The sequence below is a fragment of the Protobothrops mucrosquamatus genome, unplaced genomic scaffold, assembly GCF_001527695.2.
Source record: "Protobothrops mucrosquamatus isolate PMUCROS unplaced genomic scaffold, P.Mucros_1.0 scaffold1317, whole genome shotgun sequence".
Lineage (NCBI taxonomy): Eukaryota > Metazoa > Chordata > Lepidosauria > Squamata > Viperidae > Protobothrops > Protobothrops mucrosquamatus.
Genome location: NW_015387518.1, coordinates 434,140 through 457,208, shown reverse-complemented (window position 1 = coordinate 457,208; position 23,069 = coordinate 434,140). Strand labels below are relative to the sequence as shown.

The following is a 23,069-nucleotide window of genomic DNA, read 5'->3' as shown; positions in this document are numbered from 1 at the left end:
ATGAAAACAGGTTTCTGTTTAGTATCTCCATATGTGAACTGCAGATTAGTCTCAAAAGACTTCAGGCTGGGCCAAGTCTCCTTGAAACCCTTCCCCTTGTAAACATTTGCCTCGTTCTGAAAGTACTGAAGAAAATGAGCAGTTTCTTAAAGTTTTTCTAAGTTAATTTAAGGCAGTGGTTCTCAACCTTTTTAATGCCGCGACCCCAACCGGTCATAAGTTGAGGACTAAACCGGTCGTAAGTCGAGGACTACCCAACCGGTCGTAAATCAAGGACTTTCCCTGCCCGGGAGTGCCGCGCATGCGTGGTTCCGCCCCCTGCGCTGGCCGAGGCGTAGCTGGCAAGCGGCAGAGACGGAGCAGGCCGACCACCAGCTGGCCCAGCCCAAGGGAGGTAAGGCACCTGCTGGAAAAGGGGGAAAAAATGGCGGACAAAAAAAATGGCGGACAGCCTTGCTTGGCGACCCCCATGAAATGGTCGATCGACCCCAAATGGGGTCCCGACCCACAGGTTGAGAACCACTGATTTAAGGCGAATAAATATTGTACTTGTATTTTATAGGAAAGAATGAAAGTAAAACACCCTTCTGAATAAAATATAAGAATGGGTCATAACAGTGAACTAATAGTATCATTAATCAGGTGAAGTATTCTCAGAGAAAAAGATAGCAGGTACAGCTCCAAATAGCAAAAAAAAACATTGCTTTAGAACACGTTCAAATATCAGGAAGATTTGTTTCCTTTCTATTTTTCCTAAAATTGCCCTCCAGGCTAAGGCAGGCAAGAATAACCAGTGAATGCCAGGATTCAGTTGAGAGTTAAAATCCAGACTTCCAGAATTGAAGTTTACCATTCATTATGATGCTCATCTGCCTTCTCAACATGTTTTGGGGGTGTTGGATATGGTAACCAAAAGGCAAGTCATGGGAGAAGCCAAACAGATTACGGAACAGAGCCAAAGGTTCAGCTGAATTATGGCATCAAAACTGCAGTGACATAGATTGTGTCCTCTGCTTAAAAATCCCATGAGCTGTGATCCCAACACTTTTGGAGAGAGAGCCAGGAAATTCTTTCTCTGCTGATATAGTCTATAATTAGTAAGGCACACTGATGCTTACGCTTTGGTGTCAGCCCTCCAAAGACTGTATGTTTAACAGACTTTGCTAGGATAGGATAAGGTAACTTAAACGATCCCCCCCTCCCAAAGTGCCATTTTAATAATACATACCATGGATTAGAGCAGGGGTCCCCAACCCCAGGTCTGTGGACCAGTACTGGGCCGTGGCATGCTAGCTACCGGTCCGCACAAAACAAGCAAAGCCCCATCCGCGGGATGCAGGCAGCACACAAAACCACGCACCCTCTGGTCTGCAGAAAAACCTCTCTCCCCGGAACTGGTCCCTGATGCCCAAAAGGTTGGGGACCTCTGGATTAGAGGATTGGGGAGGAGGGATTAATTCATAACAACAGAACAATCTGAAAAAGGCAAAGTCTAAGGTGGCCCAGAGAAAATAGGCTTTGCTGACCACAACTTTATTCACATGTTTTGACTAGAGGTTACATATCCAGAGTGGCAGTCCTCCACCTTCCTTCTTTTCCTAAAACAAGAGTGACGGGACATTTGGTTGCTCAAAACTCTCAAACCCTTGGTGCAGCTCTGATACCTCATGGCCAAATGCCTCCGTGGTGGGTCTGTTTTTCCAACTGCCAGAAATAAGAGAGCCAAAGCCGACACACACCAGAAAGCTCCTCCGATACAAATTGAAAGCAAAGTTTGATTATAGACACACACACACACATTATGTCATCCCAAAATCTGAGTAAGGAGTGAAGTCCAAGAATGAAGACAAAGGCACACAAGTGTATTGAACAGAAAAGGCTGCGCTTCCGATCGGTGAGGAGAGAGAAAAGGTGACCATGAGGATGTTTAAATTTCTTTTTCTACATTCTGTTGGAAGGAGGAGTGTTGAGTCTGTAGAAGGCTTGCTGGACCAGCTGAAGAGTGTGTTAGAACAAACAGACACATCCTCCATAGTGAGCTGCTGGCTCAGTTCTGTTCATAGATAGCTGTTAACATACTACACCTGTTCAGGAGAAGCAGCGATATGCAAAGTGTAGGAAGGGAGTAAGAATCAGCAAGCCAAACAAAATTTAAAAATATTGAGAAAAAGGAAAGGACAAATAATTCAAACTAATTTATACGAATACCGTTCACTGTATATTTTTTTCCATACCTTTCTATTCTTGCTTCCACCACCACAATCATATGCTGCTTCATACGTTACCCTTTTGTTCTTAAATCATGACATCTTATTCTCTCTGGAGATCCCATAAACTCTGCCCAATCACAATTTGGGGGGGGGGCTTTCCCTTCTTGTCGACCCATTCACAATTTGTGAATCCACATCCGTTCTCTCTACACGAGCAATCTGTCTTTTCATACTGCTCCTCTTGTACATTATTACTCAACTTTTATATTTAATCCATTCATTTTTGACCTTATCTCTTCTTGTTTTATTATGCATGCTTATTAAGCACTCCATATCCCTGCATTCGTGTTCACTACTTTTAACAAATATTCACTCCTGGCAAAAGGACACATACTATTCGGTATCTTTCTACCCGTGTTTATACATCTTAATTTTTTCCCATTTATTTTTTAATCTTTATTACTCATTGTTCTAAGGTACACAATAATAATATTGAGGTCTGAAAATCAAAGCAGAAACATAAACCAGCCACAATGGTCCTAATCGTTATTGGCACACTGGGTGCCATATCAAGAAATCTTGGACAACACTCCCCACTTCTCAATTACAAAAGGTCACACTGCTTGGATTCACACATATGCTATGCCGATACTTTACGACATCCCAAGTTGTTGGGAATAACTCAATGCATGTGAAGGCCAACATCAGCTAAAGAGTTAACTGTTTCACTGTTGTGTACATAATAATAACAGCAATGAACGCCATAAGCATTGACAAAATCACCATCAGTCAATTGCAAAAGGTAGCTTTATCTGGAACTGTTTGCATCCTGTGATGATATTTTAAAATAGACTGATAATAACATCTGTCTATTGGGACAGTCCTTGGGAAAAATTTGATAGGTGGATCAAAATGCCAAAACCAGTCTAAATATCAGGCTGACTCTGTGACGAACCATAATGTGCTGCTCGACGTCCGACAATTCTAGGAGCTATATAAATTATTATTATATACTATATTGTATTAATTATATATATTATTATATATTATTACATATTAAGGTCCGAGAAGAGTGGTGGCCTAGTGGTGAAGATGCTCGCCTTCCACTCGGAAGGTCAAGAGCTCAATCCTAGGTAGGGGCAGATGTTTCTCTCTCCAAACAAAGAAAAAATATCTGCTCTGAACTCTGTGTGTGGCGTCAGGAAGGGCATCCAGCCAGTAAATGCTCAGCTCCATCCAGTCACCCCAACTCTATCCCGAATTAAGGGATTACAGGGTCGTAAAAAGGGAATATTATTACATGTTAAGGAGCTGGCTTAGAAACCAGGAGACTGAGGCATGCAAGCCAGCTGAATGTCCTTGGGTTTGTCACTCTCTCTCAGCCCAACCCACCTCAAAGGGAGAAAACAGGAGGAAGTAGTAAGTATTTTCTCCATCTTGAATTACTTATAAAGTAATAAAGGTGGGATAAGCAATAATATGTTGCTCACAGATTGCAATTTGGAGATACATAAAACATATTGACAGATACTCAGGATGTTGGCTCAATCCATCTGTTAAGAAAAAATAGAGGAATTAAGTATCTATACTTTTACTGGAAACTCTAGGATTTACCATATGAGAAACAAAGATGATATACTATTGCAGTACAATATGCTGCTAACATTTCCTCTGCAGAAGCAGATGACAGCCAACAATTTGTGGTTACTTTGGCTCACATTTAGCATCAAAACATTCCCCGTAATAAGCTATCATAAATTTCCTTCTTTCTTTTAATATACTTCAGTTAAACATATAAAATTGCTGTAAGTCTAGAGGCTAATCGATAGGGAACTAGGCTCTTGTATGTAGTTCAATAGACAATTTAAGAAGAAGAGTTCTTATTGTAAACAGAAGGCTTCTTATAAGTATAGTGTCAAAAAGTAGTAATTTGGGGAAATTCTCAGTCATTAAGCGAATTCAGCTTTCCTAATCGCTTTTTTTGTTGGGTTGTTGTTGTTGTTGTTGTTTTGCCAGGACATTGCAAATCACAATCATGTGACCGCAGGATGCTGCAACCGGATGTAAAGGTGAGATTGTTGCCAAGCACCTGAACTGTGTGATCATGTGACTATAGGGGGAGCAGTACGATGACCATTAAGTGTGAATTTAGGTCATGGCTCTTTCAGAGGAAACTGTTGTAATTTTGAACTGCCATTATACAAAAGGTTGTAAGTCAAGGACTACCTGTACTAGTAGACCAGTGGTCCCCAACCTTTCCTGCTTGGCGGCCCAGCGGGGTGAGGGGGGGAGAGGGAATGCTTCCATGTGAGTAGGTACCCGCTCGCTGCTCGCGCAAATGGAGTTGCGTGAATGTATGCATACTGATCACATGGCCTAATTCCAAACAGGCTGCAGTCCACTTGCGGGTTGTGGCCCGGGGGTTGGGGACCCCCCGTAGTGGACTACCGACTACGGCTGATAACAATGCCAGGGTCCTCTCTGCTTTTGTGGCGTACGAAGTGGCACTCAGCAAAATGGCCAAGGAGGAGTTAAAGGCCATTCATGGGAGCTTCTTCTTAAAACATGGGGGATGTTCAGAATCTTTTGTGAAGTGTTTGCTTGGTAGAACTGAACATTGTGGCTGTGGTGAATGGCAAGGTGATATGGACAGTGATGCCAAGGATGAGTAATCTGCTCACAAATATAGGCAGGTTGCATCCAAAATGGTTAAGGAACTAAGACAGGCACTATGTACATTGCAGCTTAACACCACATAAGGGATACCAGATAGGAGGAAACTTGAGAAGAACTTGAGGGAGGGCATATGGCAATAACCGCTTTTACCTCTCTCAGTTAATTTGGTTCCAAACAAGTAGATGGGAAAGCGAGAGGAACAAAATATTTTATACAATCAAGTAAAGCCTCACTCTTCCCCACCAGCTCTCTTGTGACAGCAGATTCTTTAGAAGGACCCTCTCTCTTCCTGAGCAAATGCTACATTACTTCCAGGACATTTTAGTGGCAACTGCCTGAGTTCATAAAGGCACCACTGTTGCTTTTCTCCTTTGGTGCTACAATTAACAGGTTTTCTTACCTCTAACTGTGATTCTTCTTCTACAGCAAAGACTTTTGGAAGGAAGCCTGGCCCTCTGCACATGCATCAAGATGGGGTTCCAACATTCCCCCCAGCTCCCCAAGACTGATGAGTAAGCATCTGAAGAAAGGAACATAGGGGAGGAGTTGTGAATGCACAGATGACCACTTGAAGAACGGAAGTTCTTCATTATAGTTTCTGGGCATCACACAAAGGGGAGAGTCGTCAGCTTAACTCCAGGAACTAGGCAACTGCTTCTCTAGTTGAGAAGAATGACAAGACAACCTTTCCAAAACCCACCACAGTTTTCTGTTCACTCAAACAAATAGCTGCTTATCAAAGGCCTATAGGTAGTCCTCGACTTACAGCCACAATTCGGACCAGAATTTCTGTTGTAATTCGTTGTGATTGTAAGTTGAGTCCTCATATGAAATAATAGTAAGAGTTTAATTAATCTGATCTCATTTGCTTCTTGGTAAAAACTTGGCAATATATATATATATATATATATAATTAAAACTATGGCCCTTTTATGACTTGTGGACTTCAACTACCAGAATTCCTGAGCCAGCACCTTAACATGTAATAATATTTCCTTTTTACGACCCTGTAATCCCTTAATTTGGGGTTGAGTCAAGGTGACTGGATGGAGCTGAGCATTTACTGGCTGGATGCCTTTCCTAATGCCACACAGAGAGTTCGCAGCAGATATTTTTTTTTGCATCCTAGGAGAGGGAAACATCTGCTGCTACGTAGGATTGAGCTCTTCACCTTCCAAGTGGAAGGTGAACATCTTCACCACTAGGCCACCACTCCGCTCGACCTTAATATGTAATAATACATAATATATATAATATAATTAATATAATATAGCATATAATAATTTATATAGCACCTGAATTGTCGGAAATCAGACAGCACATTATGGTTCATCACACAGTGATGGCTCAGGAATTCTGGGAGTTGAAGTCCACAAGTCATAAAAGGGGCATAGTTTCCCACCCCTGTGCTAAGATAAGCCTGCCACACTCGTGCTGATAGAGGACACCTCCTGTGGATCCCATTGGTCAAGTAACTCCGGTTGAGGAATTCAGAAGAAGAGCCTTCTATCCTGTAGCCCTCTGGAATACCCCTACCCTCTGGGGTGAGGTTTGCCCCCATCCTCTATCCTTCTGTAAGGGCCTGAAGACTGGCTGTACTGGTTGGCCTGGGAACCCAATAGGGAAATACCACATGGGAGGTGGATGCTGGACTAATTAGCTGACCCCGTCCCCCTGCACTTCCTGCTCCCCTTCTGCCCTTCTTTTTCACCCTTATTATTGTACTTTTACTGTTTTGTTGTTTCATTGCATTGCTAGTGTTACGTTTACAATCTGTTTTTTCATTTTTTTTTCTGTTTAACCATTGTAAGCCGCCCAGTGTAGTGCCATGGTGAGATGGCTGGCAAATAAATTTAACAAACAAACAAAAAAAGAAAGAAAGAAAAACATATGGGAGGAGTGAGAGCCCAGTTCTTATCGCTCATTGCAAGAAAGAGGCCCTTTGACATAGAAGGCATACTAAAAGGCTGTGCACCATGCTGTCTCTCTCTGCCAAATACTACCACTGGCTTGGAGTATCTGTATGGCTGGATCACTGAGGTTCATTTCTATAATGCACTACTACCTGCGGTCAATACTGTCCTGTACAAGAGTCTTAGATTATCACATTTATTCATCTTCAAATACTCAGTGTGATAGTAAAAAGCTACCCACACAATCAGGGCTATGTATGATGTGATGTTGGTAAAGTAATCCTTGTTTAAAAATAGCTTGGAAAACTTCGATTTGGAGAATCTGGGTTTAGAATGGGATTAATATTTCATCTGGTAGTAAGTAATGGCACCTTAAAAACCTGTGAAACGTTACAAAAAGAATATAACTTAGCTAATACAATCGAATGGCAGTATACACAAGCTAAATCATTTGCTAATTTCAGATTTTGCAAATTGCATTAATGAGCAGCTTCTAAAACTATGGAAGCCCTGGATACATTGCAGAAGGCCTTTAAAGACATCAAACTACATTTATAGAGACCAAACTATATTTACTATCATCAATTTAAAAAAAAAAGAAAGAAAATGAAATATTTAATAGAGAGTCGGAATAACCTACATTGCAAAATCAGTGACAGCAGGCTTTAAGAACTATTATGTATACTTCTTGTAAAAACTAATTTAATCCAACAAAAAGACCTTTTAGAGGGCTTTTTGCATTCCTTAGAAGAATGCCTCCCCCCCAAAGCTTGGCTGTTATCTTTTTCACACTGGAATATAACAAATTTGAAAAAAAAAACTTCCAGTACATGATATGATTGTGTTAATGGTACTTGATTAGATAGATATAAGGAACTAGAAGTAGAGATGACCATATGTCATGCACATGTGAGTTCCTTTAACATTTGAAGAAAAAATCTACACAAAAAGGAAAAGAAAAGAAAAATCAGCATCAAGTTCTACTTCAAACAATTAATTTTTCATTCTATTCCTGTCCTGTCCTAATCTTGAACCCATGTTGGGTTTACCTGTGCTGAACATGACTATTGCATGAATTGGAGTAAAGGAAATGTGGGCAGCCTACAAATCATCCCTTCAGGAAGAATTGTATCCTACAACTGTCGTCACCAAGCCTATTTTCGTTCATCCACCCTGCCTTGTATGAAGGATTTTCACAGCAATATCATCTTTCCCATAGGTCAGTGGTTCTCAACCTTTTTAATGCCGCGACCCCCAACCGGTTGTAAGTAGAGGACTAAACCGGTCGTAAGTCAAGGACTAAACAGGTCATAAGTCGAGGACTACCCAACTGGTCATAAGTCGAGGACTTTCCCTGCCCGGGAGTGCTGCGCATGCGTGGTTCCGCCCCCTGCGCCGGCCGAGGCGTAGCTGGCAAGCGGCAGAGACGGAGCAGGCCGATCACCAGCTGGCCCAGCTCAAGGGAGGTAAGGCACCCGCCGGAAAAGGGAAAAAAAATGGCGGACAGCCTTGCTTGGCAACCCCCGTGAAATGGTCGATCGACCCCAAATGGGGTCGCGACCCATAGGTTGAGAACCGCTGCCATAGGTGTTCCCACTGCTTATCTTTTTTCCTATCCTGAAATAAAAAAAAAAAACCCAATAGCTCATTAATGCATTTTGATTGGCAGGGCTAAAAGCTACCCATCTGGACACATCTATTAAAACTACAGGATATACATTAAATGTGGTGTATCTGTGAGTCAGGGTACTTCTATAAGCGCTCAAAGAGAATTGAGTGTGAATGTATTATTTTGACCGGTAAAACGAGTGGATGCAAGTGGGAAGGAATTCTCAAAAACCGGGTAAAGAAAAACTCAGCCTTCAGATGTTTCCATGCGTCAGCAAAGGGAACGCACAGCTTGCTTGCCTTGAACACCGCATTTGTTTTCTCCCCACACAAATCTCCCAGTTTGAAAATCTTCACTTGAAAGTAACAGGCTAAACAGCAGTGAGAAATGTGGTGGCAGCCGTGTGGGAAGTAGAGAGGTAAGGAAGCAGAGTTCAAGAGCACTAAAGATTTGCTCACTTCATGCTGCACAGGAAGAGAAAACGGGAGGGAGACGCACACTCACAGAAGAGAAAAACAAAGCCAAGTGGAAAACCAGCAGAAGGGTAGGATATGCACGAGAATCATATAGCACACATACTTTTTTTAGCTGTAAACAACCCTGTCACTCTAAATTAGATATAGATAGGTAGGTAGGTAGGTAGGTAGATGGATGGATGGATGATACCTAAATATAGATGATAAATAGATAGATGATAGATAGAGATAGATAAATAGATTGATAGATGATAGATAGATATAGACAGATATTAGATGATAAATAGATAAATAAATGATAGATGATACATAGATAGATAGATGATACTTAAATATAGATGATAGATAGATAGATAGATAGATAGATAAGATAGATTATAGATAGATACAGATAGATAGATAGATAGATAGATAGATACAGATAGATAGATAGATAGATAGATAGATAGATAGATAGATAGATAGATAGATAGATAGATAGATGGATGGATGGATGGATGGATGGATGGATGGATGGATGGATGGATGGATGGATGGATGGATGGATACATGATGGATGGATGGATGGATGATACCTAAATATAGATGATAAATAGATAGATGATAGATAGAGATAGATAAATAGATTGATAGATGATAGATAGATATAGACAGATATTAGATGATAAATAGATAAATAAATGATAGATGATACATAGATAGATAGATGATACTTAAATATAGATGATAGATAGATAGATAGATACAGATAGATAGATAGATACAGATAGATAGATAGATAGATAGATAGATAGATAGATAGATAGATAGATAGATGATGGATGGATGGATGGATACATGATGGATGGATGGATGGATGGATGGATGATACCTAAATATAGATGATAAATAGATAGATGATAGATAGAGATAGATAAATAGATTGATAGATGATAGATAGATAGATAGATATAGACAGATATTAGATGATAAATAGATAAATAAATGATAGATGATAAATAGATAGATAGATGATACTTAAATATAGATGATAAATAGATAGATAGATAGATAGATAGATAGATAGATAAGATAGATTATAGATAGATAGATAGATAGATAGATAGATAGATAGATAGATAGATAGATAGATAGATAGATAGATAGACAGACAGACAGACAGACAGACAGACAGACAGACAGACCTGACCTGACCTGCAAAATTCCAGGCCACCACTAGACAGTAGCAAGAGTTAGTTTTCTGTTTCTTTTTCTCTACCGTATAAAAATCTTCTAGATGTCCACAGTTCAGATCCGATAGCCCTGGCACATACACTTCTAAGCATCTATTTTTTTTTAAAGGCATGGATGTGTGTGTTAAAACTATAAAAGGCTAAAGACCATCGACATACATTCTTTTCTTCCGCATAACCCAGCATCAACAGCAAAAGAAACCTCTTGAAGGGGGGGGGGGAACCCTCTAGGTGTCTCATCTGCTTTCTCTTGTTTGATTGCATTTTGGCTTGTTCATAGGAGTAAGACTTGCAAGCTAGGGACTTCAAGTCAGTTCTGGCTCTCAGGGATGTTGGGAGGGTTAAGCTGCCTTTTGCAGGAGGAAGTTGCTGAGGTGTTAAAGGAGCAATTGGTGCCACTGGGAACTTCATGGGAGTCTCTGGGAGAGGGATTTATTGTATTTATTAGAATAACACACTGCCTTATCTTTGGAGAGCTCAGACTAGTTTACATATGCTTGCCAGCAATTTTTTATCCAGGCTGCTAACCTAACCAGGCTTGCTTAGCTGCAAATTAGTATGGTTCTGGACTACTTTCTAGGCATCAATGACCCAGTACCCTTCACTCTATATGCTTGTCTTAGGAAAAATACTGGTGCACAACTGACAGAAATCAGAAATTTCTAAAATAAATGCTTATTTCAGCTGAAACTTTCACTCAGAGCTCTATTCTAATATTCGGTCATCACACATCTGGATCTACTGTTCTATTGAGCGCATGCCAAGTGAACAACATATATCACCAATTCAAGAGTGGAGCTAAAAGCTGGGGTAGAAAAGGGTGTTTTCTGTGTATGTTTAGTTCTAAACGCCGAGTGTATTTGTAGTCAAAATCCCACATGTGCAAAACCAAAATGAGCGAAGCAGCCCGTATCTTTCTAGGGAAAAACAAGCAAACCTTGATTTGAATCCTCAGCAAAGGGGAGACAGGTTGGTGAACCAAAAAGGTGGGCTGAAAGTCTAATGCCATGCGCTAGATTACAGTGGTTCTCAACCTTTTTAATGCCGCGACCCCAACCGGTCATAAGTCGAGGACTAAACCGGTCGTAAGTCGAGGACTAAACCGGTCGTAAGTTGAGGACTACCCAACCGGTCGTAAGTTGAGGACTTTCCCTGCCCGGGAGCGCCGTGCATGCGTGGTTCCGCCCCCTGCGCCGGCCGAGGCGTAGCTGGCAAGCGGCAGAGACGGAGCAGGCCGACCACCAGCTGGCCTAGCCCAAGAGAGGTAAGGCACCTGCCAGAAAAGGGAAAAAAATGGCGGACAAAAAAAATGGCGGACAAAAAAAAATGGCGGACAGCCTTGCTTGGCGACCCCCATGAAATGGTCGATCGACCCCAAATGGGGTCCCGACCCACAGGTTGAGAACCACTGCGCTAGAAGGTGCACAGTTGCCAAGACATTTTTGACAGAAGCAACAGACTCTCTGTTAAAAAAGAAAAATTGGATTTTCCCTTCTAATTCTCTGGAGGAAATCACTCCTACTTGTGCTAGCCATGACACTTTTCAAGAAGGACCTTTGGGCTAGTTTGTTAGTAAAGAGGCTTTCCATGTGAATGTATGGGCTGATCATTAAGAAATCCAAATACAAGGGGGAACGGGTTGGTGATGTTGCATAATCCCTTTTACTAATATGCAACACAAATTCCAGGGAGAGGAGGCTTCAAGGGTTAGCTTAGTCCAGGGATCTTCAAACTTGGCCCTTTCAGCACTTGTGGACTTCAACTCCCAGAATTCTTCAGCCAGGCACGCTGGCTGAGGAATTCTGGGAGTTGAAGTCCACAAGTCCTAAAAGAGCCTAGTTTGAAGACCCCTGGCTTAGTCTTACTTTGCTTCTACTCTCAAACCAAATGAGAGAAACCACAGTTACTCCTAACCTATACCAATCCAGCAAAAACTGCAGGCAACCCTTGAACACACAGAGAGACATAGACGGACACAGACTCCCTGAGCATGCCCCTAAACTTTGTGAAAGGGGACACTCTGGCTTTTATTGTGGGAGGCTGAAACAGCATGATTCTGTATTGTGAACATTTTTTAAAGGTCATTGTTAGAACTACGCGGATGATCCATAAAATCACCAAGATTTGAAGGAGGTGTGACTTGTTATCCAGTATGGGACCAGCCAGGCCTTTTAGCCTAAACTACATTGAGGGAAGGGGAATAAGAAAATAGGAATGGAAGTTGCATGCAAAGGAATGTTGCCTGTTGTGAGCAACGTGATGTTCAAATACCAGTCCATTCTATTCATTCAAAAAGCCAGAAGTTGTGAGTTTTACAGGTTACAAAAGAAGCACCAGAAAAGGTGAAAAACAATTAAAACAAAGCTTTGGAATAAACTTTTGGAAAGCTGAAGAGAAGACAGTTATCTTTCAGAATTATATGTTAGTTCTCCTTTTGTGCCTGCCATGAAATTGCATGGAAGCCTATCAAGGTTGGATTTTACATCAGCTCTGGCCTTTAAAATACACTGAAATAATATGAGAGAGAGAGAGAATATTGTGAAGAAGGCAAGATGAAGAGGTTGGACTGAAGGAAAGTTACCTATTAAGTTATCCATACCCCTTTGAAACTTACTTTCTCCTTTTTAAAAATTATATTCTGTATATATGCAAGTTTGATTGCATGGTTTAGAGAAGACGAATGCTGCTTTATAATTTCAATGATAAAGAAATCTATTTGGAACTACCGTGCTATAAACCTAAACGAAAGAGGACAGAAGAAGAATATCATTGCAAAACTACACCAGCCAATTTTATTCTATTTTTTTTTAATCTTGATCACATTTTAGAGAGGTTAAGAATAACTTAACATACAATAAAGGAACATTGGAAATGTGTGATCAGTTATGGCATTTCTGTATAGCAGTTTTGTAAGAGAGAATCTGAAACAGTAGCTATTAGCTACCAGACAGACATTTCCAAGTGTTCAGAAAGAAAGACAACCTGAGAATAATACACGTTACACTACCTGCAGCATTTTCACATCAAAACATTTTAAATTTCCATTGATTTCACTGAAGAACTTCAATACACTTGTAAACCTGCCCTTCAGAAAATCCTTTGGACAGACATAGGTTAAACTTCACCGAGTCATTTCTACATGCACACTGTGTGTTTGTTTTCCTACTATTTTTCATACACGCCAATTGTTGGTTTACTTTCCCAAGAGAGAACATGGCATTAACAAAAGATAAGCATTTTTGGAAGGGCTTCTATTTCTTCACTTCTCTTCCTTCTTACTTTGATCGCTTCAAAATGAAATTCACTCTAACTTATCCACACATTTTACTTTTTCTTTTCCCTGTCCCCTCATTTCTCCCCCCTCCCCACAAAAAGCCCCAGGAGATAGTCAACAGATCGCCAAGATGCTGAATCAACACAAACAGCACAACGGAAAATGAGAGATAAACAGAAATCAGCTATCTCCTTTCTGCCAGGGGGAATCGGAAGTAATGGAAAATTTTCCCACTAATTTATTTTATATTTTCACTTGTTTATGCACTACTCAACTTCCTTCTTTCCCCAGACCCACAGCCAGATTTTCCTCAACTGCATTGCTCCTCAGAGAAAAGGAAACAGTAACCTGATTTTTACAATATCAAGAGTTGTGGAAAGTTGTTCCCTAAATGGTTCTACTCCTTATTACTATGATGACTCCACAAGCTCCAATCACAGTTCCATTCCTTTGAATTATCATTTCTAGTTTTATCATTGGCAACTGGCACGCAAGGTATCTAAGATTATCAGGGCGAGTCCATATGATCCAGAATACCATATGAAACTTAAGTATTTTAGAAGGAAGATACAAAAGAAGCTTGTTTCATGTTGTTTCATGTCCAGTTTTCATGTTACATCAGTAACATGAAAACTGGACCTCAAGTGAATGGTATCCTTTATTCTCTTGCTCTAAGCATCCTCTCGATAATGAAAGCCCAAGAAAAGAAGCAAAACCTACCTGTCCCAAAGATGCTTTACAAAAAGCAACTGGACTTTCTTGTTGTTTTTTTTTCCTTGAAAATGTTTTGCTTCTCATCCAAGAAGCTTCTTCAGTTCTGGCTGAATGGTGGGGAATAGAAATTCTTCAGCCAGAACTGACTGAAGACAAAGCTTCTTGGATGAGAAGCAAAACATTTTCAAGGGGAAAAAACCAAGGAAGTCCTTTTGAAAAAGCATCTTTGGGCAACCATGACCTGGATGATTGAGAATCTCCATAGACACCAAAGCCTACTTGTTAACTCAGAAAACATCCCCTATTAAGAAGTAGCATTAACCGCAATTGCTCAAGTATCCCATTCTCTAATAGAAGCTTACATGGACTTTCTCCCCAAAGAATGTATGTGTTAACTAGTATCCTGTTCTTAAATTCCAAGGAGTTGTGATAATTACTTTCCTCTACAAACGCTATGCTATCCAGGAAGCAAGTTTGTTGTCTCCTAGCAAAACTATACAGCAACGAAAGCTTACCAACATCAATTTAAATTAGTCATCTATTACTACAGGTGATATTTATTTCAGTTCCTCTTGAAGTATAAGCTACTGTAGTTAGGGCGGAGTTTGCTTCCACCTGGATATACCAAGCAGAGCTTAAGGGATCTACGCAGTTAATCACTGAAAGAAATATTGCAGAAGGAATTTGGGATGATTAAAGTAAGAGCAATTTAAACTGTATTTCAGATCACACAGTCATCTAAGGATGCTTGTGCTGTTGCTAAGCAAATAGTGCTTCCAACTGCTCGCTCACTATTCTCCCTTTGGGCTCTGCTGACAGGCTCTTCCATTGACAGAAAAGAGCTGAGAGCTTTTCAACAGAAAAATTAGACAGAAATTGTAATTAATAAATACATAAGAGAGCTTTGGGGTATGCCTAGAATTTCCAATTTTTGGGGAGGGGAAAATAAAAAATTATTAGCTTTCCTGACATTTTCCTATCCTCTTAGATTCCTGTACCTCTGCATGAGGATTCTGTTCAGAGACAGTGTGATAGATGTACAACTTTCAAGACGTAAGCTGTATGTAACCTGCTTGAAAGTTCTCTCAGTTTTGCTAGTTAAAAATGGGATCAATTTGACTGGTGAGTACAATGGACAGATTTTTCCAACAAAGCATAACCACTTTTTTTTCCGTCACTCTGTTTCTCTTTATCCCCGTCTACTACAGATTCCTAGAGGGGAAAAACTGTCATTTCCTGCTTTCTACACTTGCAGTGTGAAAAGAGATTTATGATTAACAAGGCTGTCAGTATCAGTAGCAAGAGACAAGACATAGCATAGAAAGCTTCTAATAATGAGTCAAGCCATTGGTCCAGCCACCATACAACTGGAATGACAGCAGCTCTCTAAAGTTTCAGGCTTGATTTCACAAGTCTTAATTGAAGATCCCAGGCTTGGCCTGTCATCTACTGCATGCAAAGTAGGTGCTTTACCTGGTGAGTTATGATCCTTCGTTTACCACACTACTACAATTGTAAATTTAGGTTACATCTATTGTGTCAATGAGTGTCCAAATCTTGGCATTCCGAGAGAACACAAACTCACAATTGTTGCAAATGCCTCATCCTAAATTTGGGGCTTTCCCTAGACCTTTCCCATTTTGCCATGGAAAGAAGCATCTCCAAGCTTCTCGGGAATGTAGAATTTATTCACAATTGTTACTTACTTTGCAATAAAACTATGACGACTTTTTAGCTACAGCTACAAAGCCTTCACATCTTTTTCTATATCTTGGCAGACAAGACCATTACAAGTCAAACAAAGCCAAGGCAGAAAGAAAGGGAACATAATTCGGAAAGGTTTTCTCGTTCTCCTGATGAATAGAAGACTATTCTTTTCTTAAAGGCAACTGAACGAAATTCCCAAATCAATCATAAAACCAGAGGAATTTAAAGAGAGCCACTTCAGAGGTACCAGGAGAAACGAAAGAATCACTTGGAAACAAAGATAAACTGCAATGGTATTCACAGGTGAGTACAGACAGGTGTTGTACAGTAGTTTTTATGGCAAAAGTAATAGATTTTCAATATGACATAAACATCATTACTACATACATTATGTACTGGAATCAATAAAAGTAATACTGTGGGCTTCCAGAGATGTCTTATTGATCATTAGCAGAGTGCACTAGGTTCAACTGAAGGAACAATCCAGTTAATCTTATTTCAGTGACTGCACAAGTCAGTTATATAGCTGATTCTAGATCCAGACCCTGTTCATATTGTTCCATGCAGAATTAAAAGTTAAAAGAGCAGAAGCATCCAGCAAATGTATCATTTATTTTGATTTAGGCAACTTCAAACCAACTCTGGGCCTCCTTTTTCTCCTGGCATGTTTTATTCTTTTTACTGGGATAAAGTATGGTTAAAAATAACCCAATGACTGCAAATCCCTGTTCATCCAGACCATGGAAGAGAACTATAGCTGCCCTGAGTCTTTTCAAATATGGTAGCCATAATCAATTTTACACTGGGGGCCCTACCAAAATAATCTTGCACCGCACTTAGAAAATCTGCACATTGACCATTTTTTCATCTGTCAATTGCAAAAGGCCACACTGCTGGGATCTGCACATATAATATGCCAATACATTACAACTTGGGAGTTCTTGGGAAGAGTTTGACACTTACGAAGGCCAACCCAGCTGAAGAACTGGTAGTTGTGACTTCAGATAGCTGTGAACAAATAATAATAAGTGCAAAAGGCAGCTTGACTTGGAACAGCTTACATCCTGCAACAATACCTTGAACACCATCAACATCTGCCTATTCCAGTTCTTTCGAAAGGACTCAATAGGTGGATAAAAATGCCCAATCCAGTTTAAACATCTGGCTACCTATGTGACCAAACGTAATAATAATAAGGTTGACTCTGGTTGACTGTGCGACCAACTACGACAATCCTTTGTGGTAGACAAGCTTTAAGTGCATCTTCTTCACTGTCCTTCAGATTTGAACACCATCGGCATTAACAAAATCACCCCCAGTCAATTACAAAAGCAACTTTACTTGAAACAGCTAAATATCCTGTGACACCATCACCATCCTGTATCAGTGTTGAACAAAAACATCTGCCTATCCCAGGTCCTTGGGAAGGTCTTGATAAGTGGATAAAAATGCCAAATCTAAATGTCTAAACCAGTGGTTCTCAACCTTTTTAATGCCGCGACCCCAACCGGTCGTAAGTCGAGGACTAAACCGGTCGTAAGTCGAGGACTAAACCGATTGTAAGTTGAGGACTAAACCGGTCGTAAGTCGAGGACTACCCAACCGGTCGTAAGTCGAGGACTTTCCCTGCCCAGGACCACCAGCTGGCCCAGCCCAAGGGAGGTAAGGCACCCGCTGGAAAAGGGGGAAAAAATGGCGGACAAAAAAAATGGCGGACAGCCTTGCTTGGCGACCCCCATGAAATGGTTGATCGACCCCAAATGGGGTCCCGACCCACAGGTTGAGAACCACTGGTCTAAACTTCTGGCTGACTGTGTGATGAACCTTAATAACAATCAAACGATAACTTCTACCTATCCCAGGTCTTTCAGACAGTCTGAACATCTGGCTGATTTGTGGCCAACTATAATAACAATATTCAATAAGAAAAACAAAGCAATTGTCTATAAGAAAGACAAAAAAAGTCTGGATACTGAATGTTGCAGGACCTGGAGATAGCAGAAGAGAAAGCACTGGAGAAAATCACAAAATACAAAGATCTGCAAACAGAAGTAGAACGAATGTGGCAAAAGAAAGCAAAGATAGCACCCAATAGTGATAGGCACCTTGGGTGCTATTCCAAAACAACTGGCTCACCACTGAACACCACTGGCATTGACAAAATCACCACCAGTCAATTCCAAAGACAGCTTCACGTGGAATAGCTTACATCCTGCGACAGTACCTTTAACATCATCAAATAACATCTGCCTATCCCAGGTCTTAGGAAGGCTTGATAGGTGGACAAAAATGCCAAATACAATCCAAACATTTGACTGCCTATAATAAATGCAAAACATGATTGGGTCTTAACTATGATGAATGGAAATGAGATGTAAGGCTAACCTTAGATAACCCTGAATTAAAAGGGACTGCAAAAGCAGAGAAGGGAAGCTCCCAAATGCTACACTCAGAAAGCTAGGCAATTTTTCATCTTTGTAGAGTTGGGGGGTTCTTTCCAAGAGTCTTGTGTGCATCACAAACAGCATGTTGATTTTTAAGCTTGAGGAAGAATCCAAGATCCCTGGAGTTTGATGAGAGCTAAAGCCTCAAATGTGGGAAGCTGCTTCCTCTATGGTCTAAAGGGACCTTGATATTTTAATGCACACAATGTGGATGCCTGTGAAATATGGTCTCAGAGGAGAAAATAAAATATCCAGTACTCTGCAAAGTTATTTCTAGAAGAGCTTTCAACAGTTTCAAAAAGGAACCACTAAAAACAACAACATATGCAATTGCAATAATTTCCACTAATTCTAATGTTTATCCAAACACTCTCCTTTCAAAATATATTGTTCTTATTTCTATTTCCAACAGCAGCACTGTCTGTACATTTGACATAAGTAAGGAATTTTTTTTTTGTATTTTTATAAGTTGATGCAGGCACAGGCAGTGGTGCCAATTTATATGAGATTTGTCTTAAAATAATTCAAAAGACATTTATTTTATCCTTTGCATGACAACTGAAAATATTCGTTCCCAAAGTGAACATAGGTCAAGAATTTAGCTATTTTTATGAATCTGCATGTACTTCTTGTATATAATGCCATATTTTAATCTATGTTTCGTTTATGTTTTATTGAGTTGATTAAAACTCTTTGATATTCTGGGCTACTCGGAGTCATCGGGTCGGCAGCATACAAGTTAAATAAATTTATCATTATTATTTATTATCTGTAGAGTTGGAGATTTTTTTAAAACTGTAATTCAAATACTATTGTAAATTGCAAAGTTAAACTTGCGATGTGCTGTAAGTTTTTAAAGCAAAACATTTCTACTGAAGCCAACTGCTAAATAACAATTTATATGTTAGAACCTACTTGACACCTTGTTTCAGCTTTAAACAATGTGAAGTTAAAATGATGTAATTCTTGGCATGCAAAATCTCTTAGGATTATGGATCTCCTCACCTTCTCTCTAATCTCTTCTCTGGTAACTTTCTTGAAAAGTTCCCAGAATCATTCAGATATGAATTTGAAGTGCAACATTTGTGGGGCAAGAACTTTTAAATATTTGGTTTGATAGTAGGTATAGGTTCTTTGTTTTTTTTAATTAGTTTCTTTCCCATTTTTAAAATGAGCATCACTATTCATCCAAAAGCAACCTAAATACCTAGGGTGCTGAAACAGAAATAAATGCATTATTCCATAGTTTTGGTAGACTGGAAACTAGACTAGTCGTTCCATAATGTAATATCCTCCATCATCCATGACTAATTTAGCTATCTTCACTTACATCCCAGATTATCAAGTGAGTCATTTCATATTATAATTGTAGGCATAGAGAAAGATGACCCATGAAGGATATCCTTACACCTATATCCAAATTTTGGTGCCATTGCGGTTTGTTATAAAGGGAACAATCTTAGCTTTGCTGAAAATATGGTAATGAGATAGATAAGTTTCCCTCTTCAACTAACCATTCCTTTTTTTATCAATTTTTGTTCCCAAGTAATCTATAGCCAGAACTTTAAAAATGTATCAAAAACGACAATATGCTAGTATAGTTTCCTTGTCGATCTCACTTTGCTCTTCTTTCCAAAAAATAAGATTGCCTTCCACTATGATGTTTGAACTTAGATGGATTTTTTTTCCTATTTGCATCAGGAATGGTGAAGACCACAACTAATCCTAGCTTCTGACTATGGCTTGTGGAGATGGAGATTGATAATGAGGGTAGAATTAGAGCTACTGTTTCTGACATCACAATAAACAAATCTTGGCGAGAGTTGTTCAGGGATGAAGAATCACGTAGATGTGATCAAGCAATACACATTAATATACTGAATTTTTGCAATAGTGGCAAATATCAGGTGTAGGATGAGGGTGAAGCTTGTGGGTTGCTGCTGAAGATGTTACCTAGCCTGGTAACGAAACGTTTGAAAACCAACCCACAAGCTCGGAGAACGAACCTTCAGCCTCATACTCAACATTTTTTTTATCATGGAGCTATAGTTCTTAAATAAGACATTATTAATAAGACATTCTCCATCTGGCCAGGATCTTACTAGCTGCCACAGGTATCCCTAGCTGTGGTTACGCCCAGTCATAAATTCCACTGCTCTAAAAATATCCGCTGTCTGTCAATATATAATTTCTTTGCAGTCGTATAAATTTGCTTTTACAAGCTCTCTCTTGCTGCAAAAGTCATTTCCACACTGCAGTGCTGCAGTGAAGGGAGCACCTGGTGAAGAAACCTGTCTAACATTTAATTACTAAACACCGCTCTCCAGTAAAACAGCAGCTTGAGTGCACAAATATTCTCTACAAATCCTCACACCAAGACTGACCCGCTCTGACTGTACTTCACACCTCAGGGGAAAAAACAAACAAACCCAGAAACCACCGAAGGCCTTTCTACAATCTTAAGACAGCATGTATTTGCAAACTGCTTAACCACAACAGGATTTCACGAACTGTGTGTTAAATCTGCCTTTCCCTAGCTATGAGTGTCATTTCCACTATATAATCAGCCATTGTAGACAGCCGCTTAATACTGACCCCACAGCGGAAGAAAAATTGCTTGCTGGATCCCAGTCCCTGGCTACTCGGTTTGTTAGCCAACAGCCTGTGGCTGAAATGGAAGAGGGATAATAATCATTTTTGGTCCGCTCTCGGTAATCCCTTTGGTTCACTGACATAGCTCCATGCTCCTCTAGAAAACGCAGGAACCAGTCATTGTGCGAAAAAGAAATGTGATTACATTGCTAGAGGCCGTGGCGCTAGATGGAATTTAACCAATTGGCTTGGTGTTACGGAAATCTGCATATCTAAGGAAGTCTGATGAAAGTAATACAAATTACAGGTTACGGACCCACAATTGAGACTGAAATTTCTGTTGCTAAGCGAGACAGTTGTGAAGTGACTTTTGCCCCGTTTCACAACCTTTCTTGCCACAGTTGTTAAGTGAATCGCTGCAGCTGTTAGGTTAATAATAATTATAATAATAATAATAATGCAATCCCAAAACAACTGGAGCACCACTTGAACACCATTGGCATTGACAAATTTGCCATTAGTCAATTGCAAAAGGCGACCTTACTATGAACGGCTTCCATCCTGCGACGATATCTGTAATACCATCAACATCTACATCTGCCTATCCCAGGTCCTTGGTAAGGACTCGATAGACAGACAAAAATGACAAATCCAGTCTGAACATCTGGCTGACTGTGCGATGATCAATAATAATGATAATGATAATGATGATAATAATAATAATAATAATAATAATAATAATAATAATAATAATAATAATAATAATAATAATAATAATAATAAGAAGTAGTTGGAAGGGACCTTGGAGGTCATCTAGTCCAACCTTCTGCTCAGGCAGGAAACCCTATACCATTTCAGACAAATGGTCTCTTCTTAAAAACTTCCAGAAGCATTCACCGCTTCTGGAGGCAGGTTGTTCCATTGGTTAATTGTTCTAGCTGTCAGGAAGTTTCTCCTTAGTTCTAGGTTGCTTCTCTGCTTGATTAGTTTCCACCCGTTGCTTCTTGTCCTGCCTTCAGGTGCTTTGGAGAATAGCTTGACTCCCTCTTCTTTGGGGCAGCCCCTGAGATAGGGGGCAGCCCCTGAGATAGGGGGGACATGATAGCAGGAACACTGCTATCATGTCCCCCCTCGTCCTTCTCTTCGTTAAACTAGACATACCCAATTCCAGCAACCGTTCCTTATATGTTTTAGCCTCCATTCCCCTAATCATCTTTGTTGCTCTTCTCTGTACTCTTTCTAGAATCTCAACATTTTTTTTACATCGTGGTGACCAAAACGTGGTCGATAAATGAATCTTGCTTCCCCACTGGCTTTGCTTGTCAGGAGATCATAAACGGTGATCACATGATCACCACCCCCGGGACACTGCAACGGTCATAAATATGATGCCAAGTGTCTGAATTTTGATCACGTGACCCTGGGGCGGCTGCAATGGTCATAGGTGTGAAAAATGGTCAAAAGTCACTTTTTTTCAGTGCCGTTGTAACACTAAACAAACTGTTGTAAATCAAGGGCTACCTGTACTTAGAAATGTTAAGAGGTCCCAAACACTCTCTGCCATATATGCCCTCGGTCCTATATATGCACACAGTTTTCTGTGTTTTTAAACCGCCATTTAACTTTACACACCAATGAGCAACGGTAAGCAATTTAGCAGTAAAGAGAGCCTGTTGAGCTTGTTCTATACGTGAAAGCCCTTCTAGAAACGGGAATCGCTTCAACGAATGCACAGGTAGACCTCAACTTATAACCATAATTGGGACTGGAATTTCTGTTGCTAAGTGATGCAGTCATAAAATACAATGTCATGTGACCATATTGGTTAGCAAACAGGGCACAGATGTGAGGAGGAAATAGGTAGGAAGAGGAAGTTGAAGTGCCCCTATAGTTATAAATGCAGGTGGGATGCCAAGTGCCTGTATTTTTATCATGTGACCAGAGGGGGCGCTGCAACAACAGAAACTTCAAGCACTGGTCATAATTGCCTTTGTTCAGTGCAGGTATAACATGGGTCCCCAACCCCGGGTCCGTGGACCAGTACCGGGCCGCGCCATGCCAGCAACCGGTCCGCACAAACAAGCAAAGCCCCATCCGCGGGATGCAGGCAGCACACAAAATCACGCCCCCTCTGGTCCGCGGAAAAACCTCTCTTCACGTAACCGGTCCCTAGTGCCCAAAAGGTGGGGGACCTCTGAGCTATAACTTCAAACAGTTGCCGA

General features: G+C 40.3%; 1 protein-coding gene across 1 annotated transcript in view; it reads right to left on the bottom strand.

Annotated features, from left to right (window-relative positions):
- The window catches only part of ZNF462 (zinc finger protein 462), an 86,249-nt gene that overhangs the window by 30,676 nt on the left and 32,504 nt on the right, over window positions 1-23,069 (bottom strand). The window contains exon 7 of the mRNA XM_015821370.1: window positions 5,287-5,406. Within this exon, the coding sequence (XP_015676856.1) occupies window positions 5,287-5,406 (120 nt within the window). The remainder of the gene's footprint in view (window positions 1-5,286; window positions 5,407-23,069) is intronic.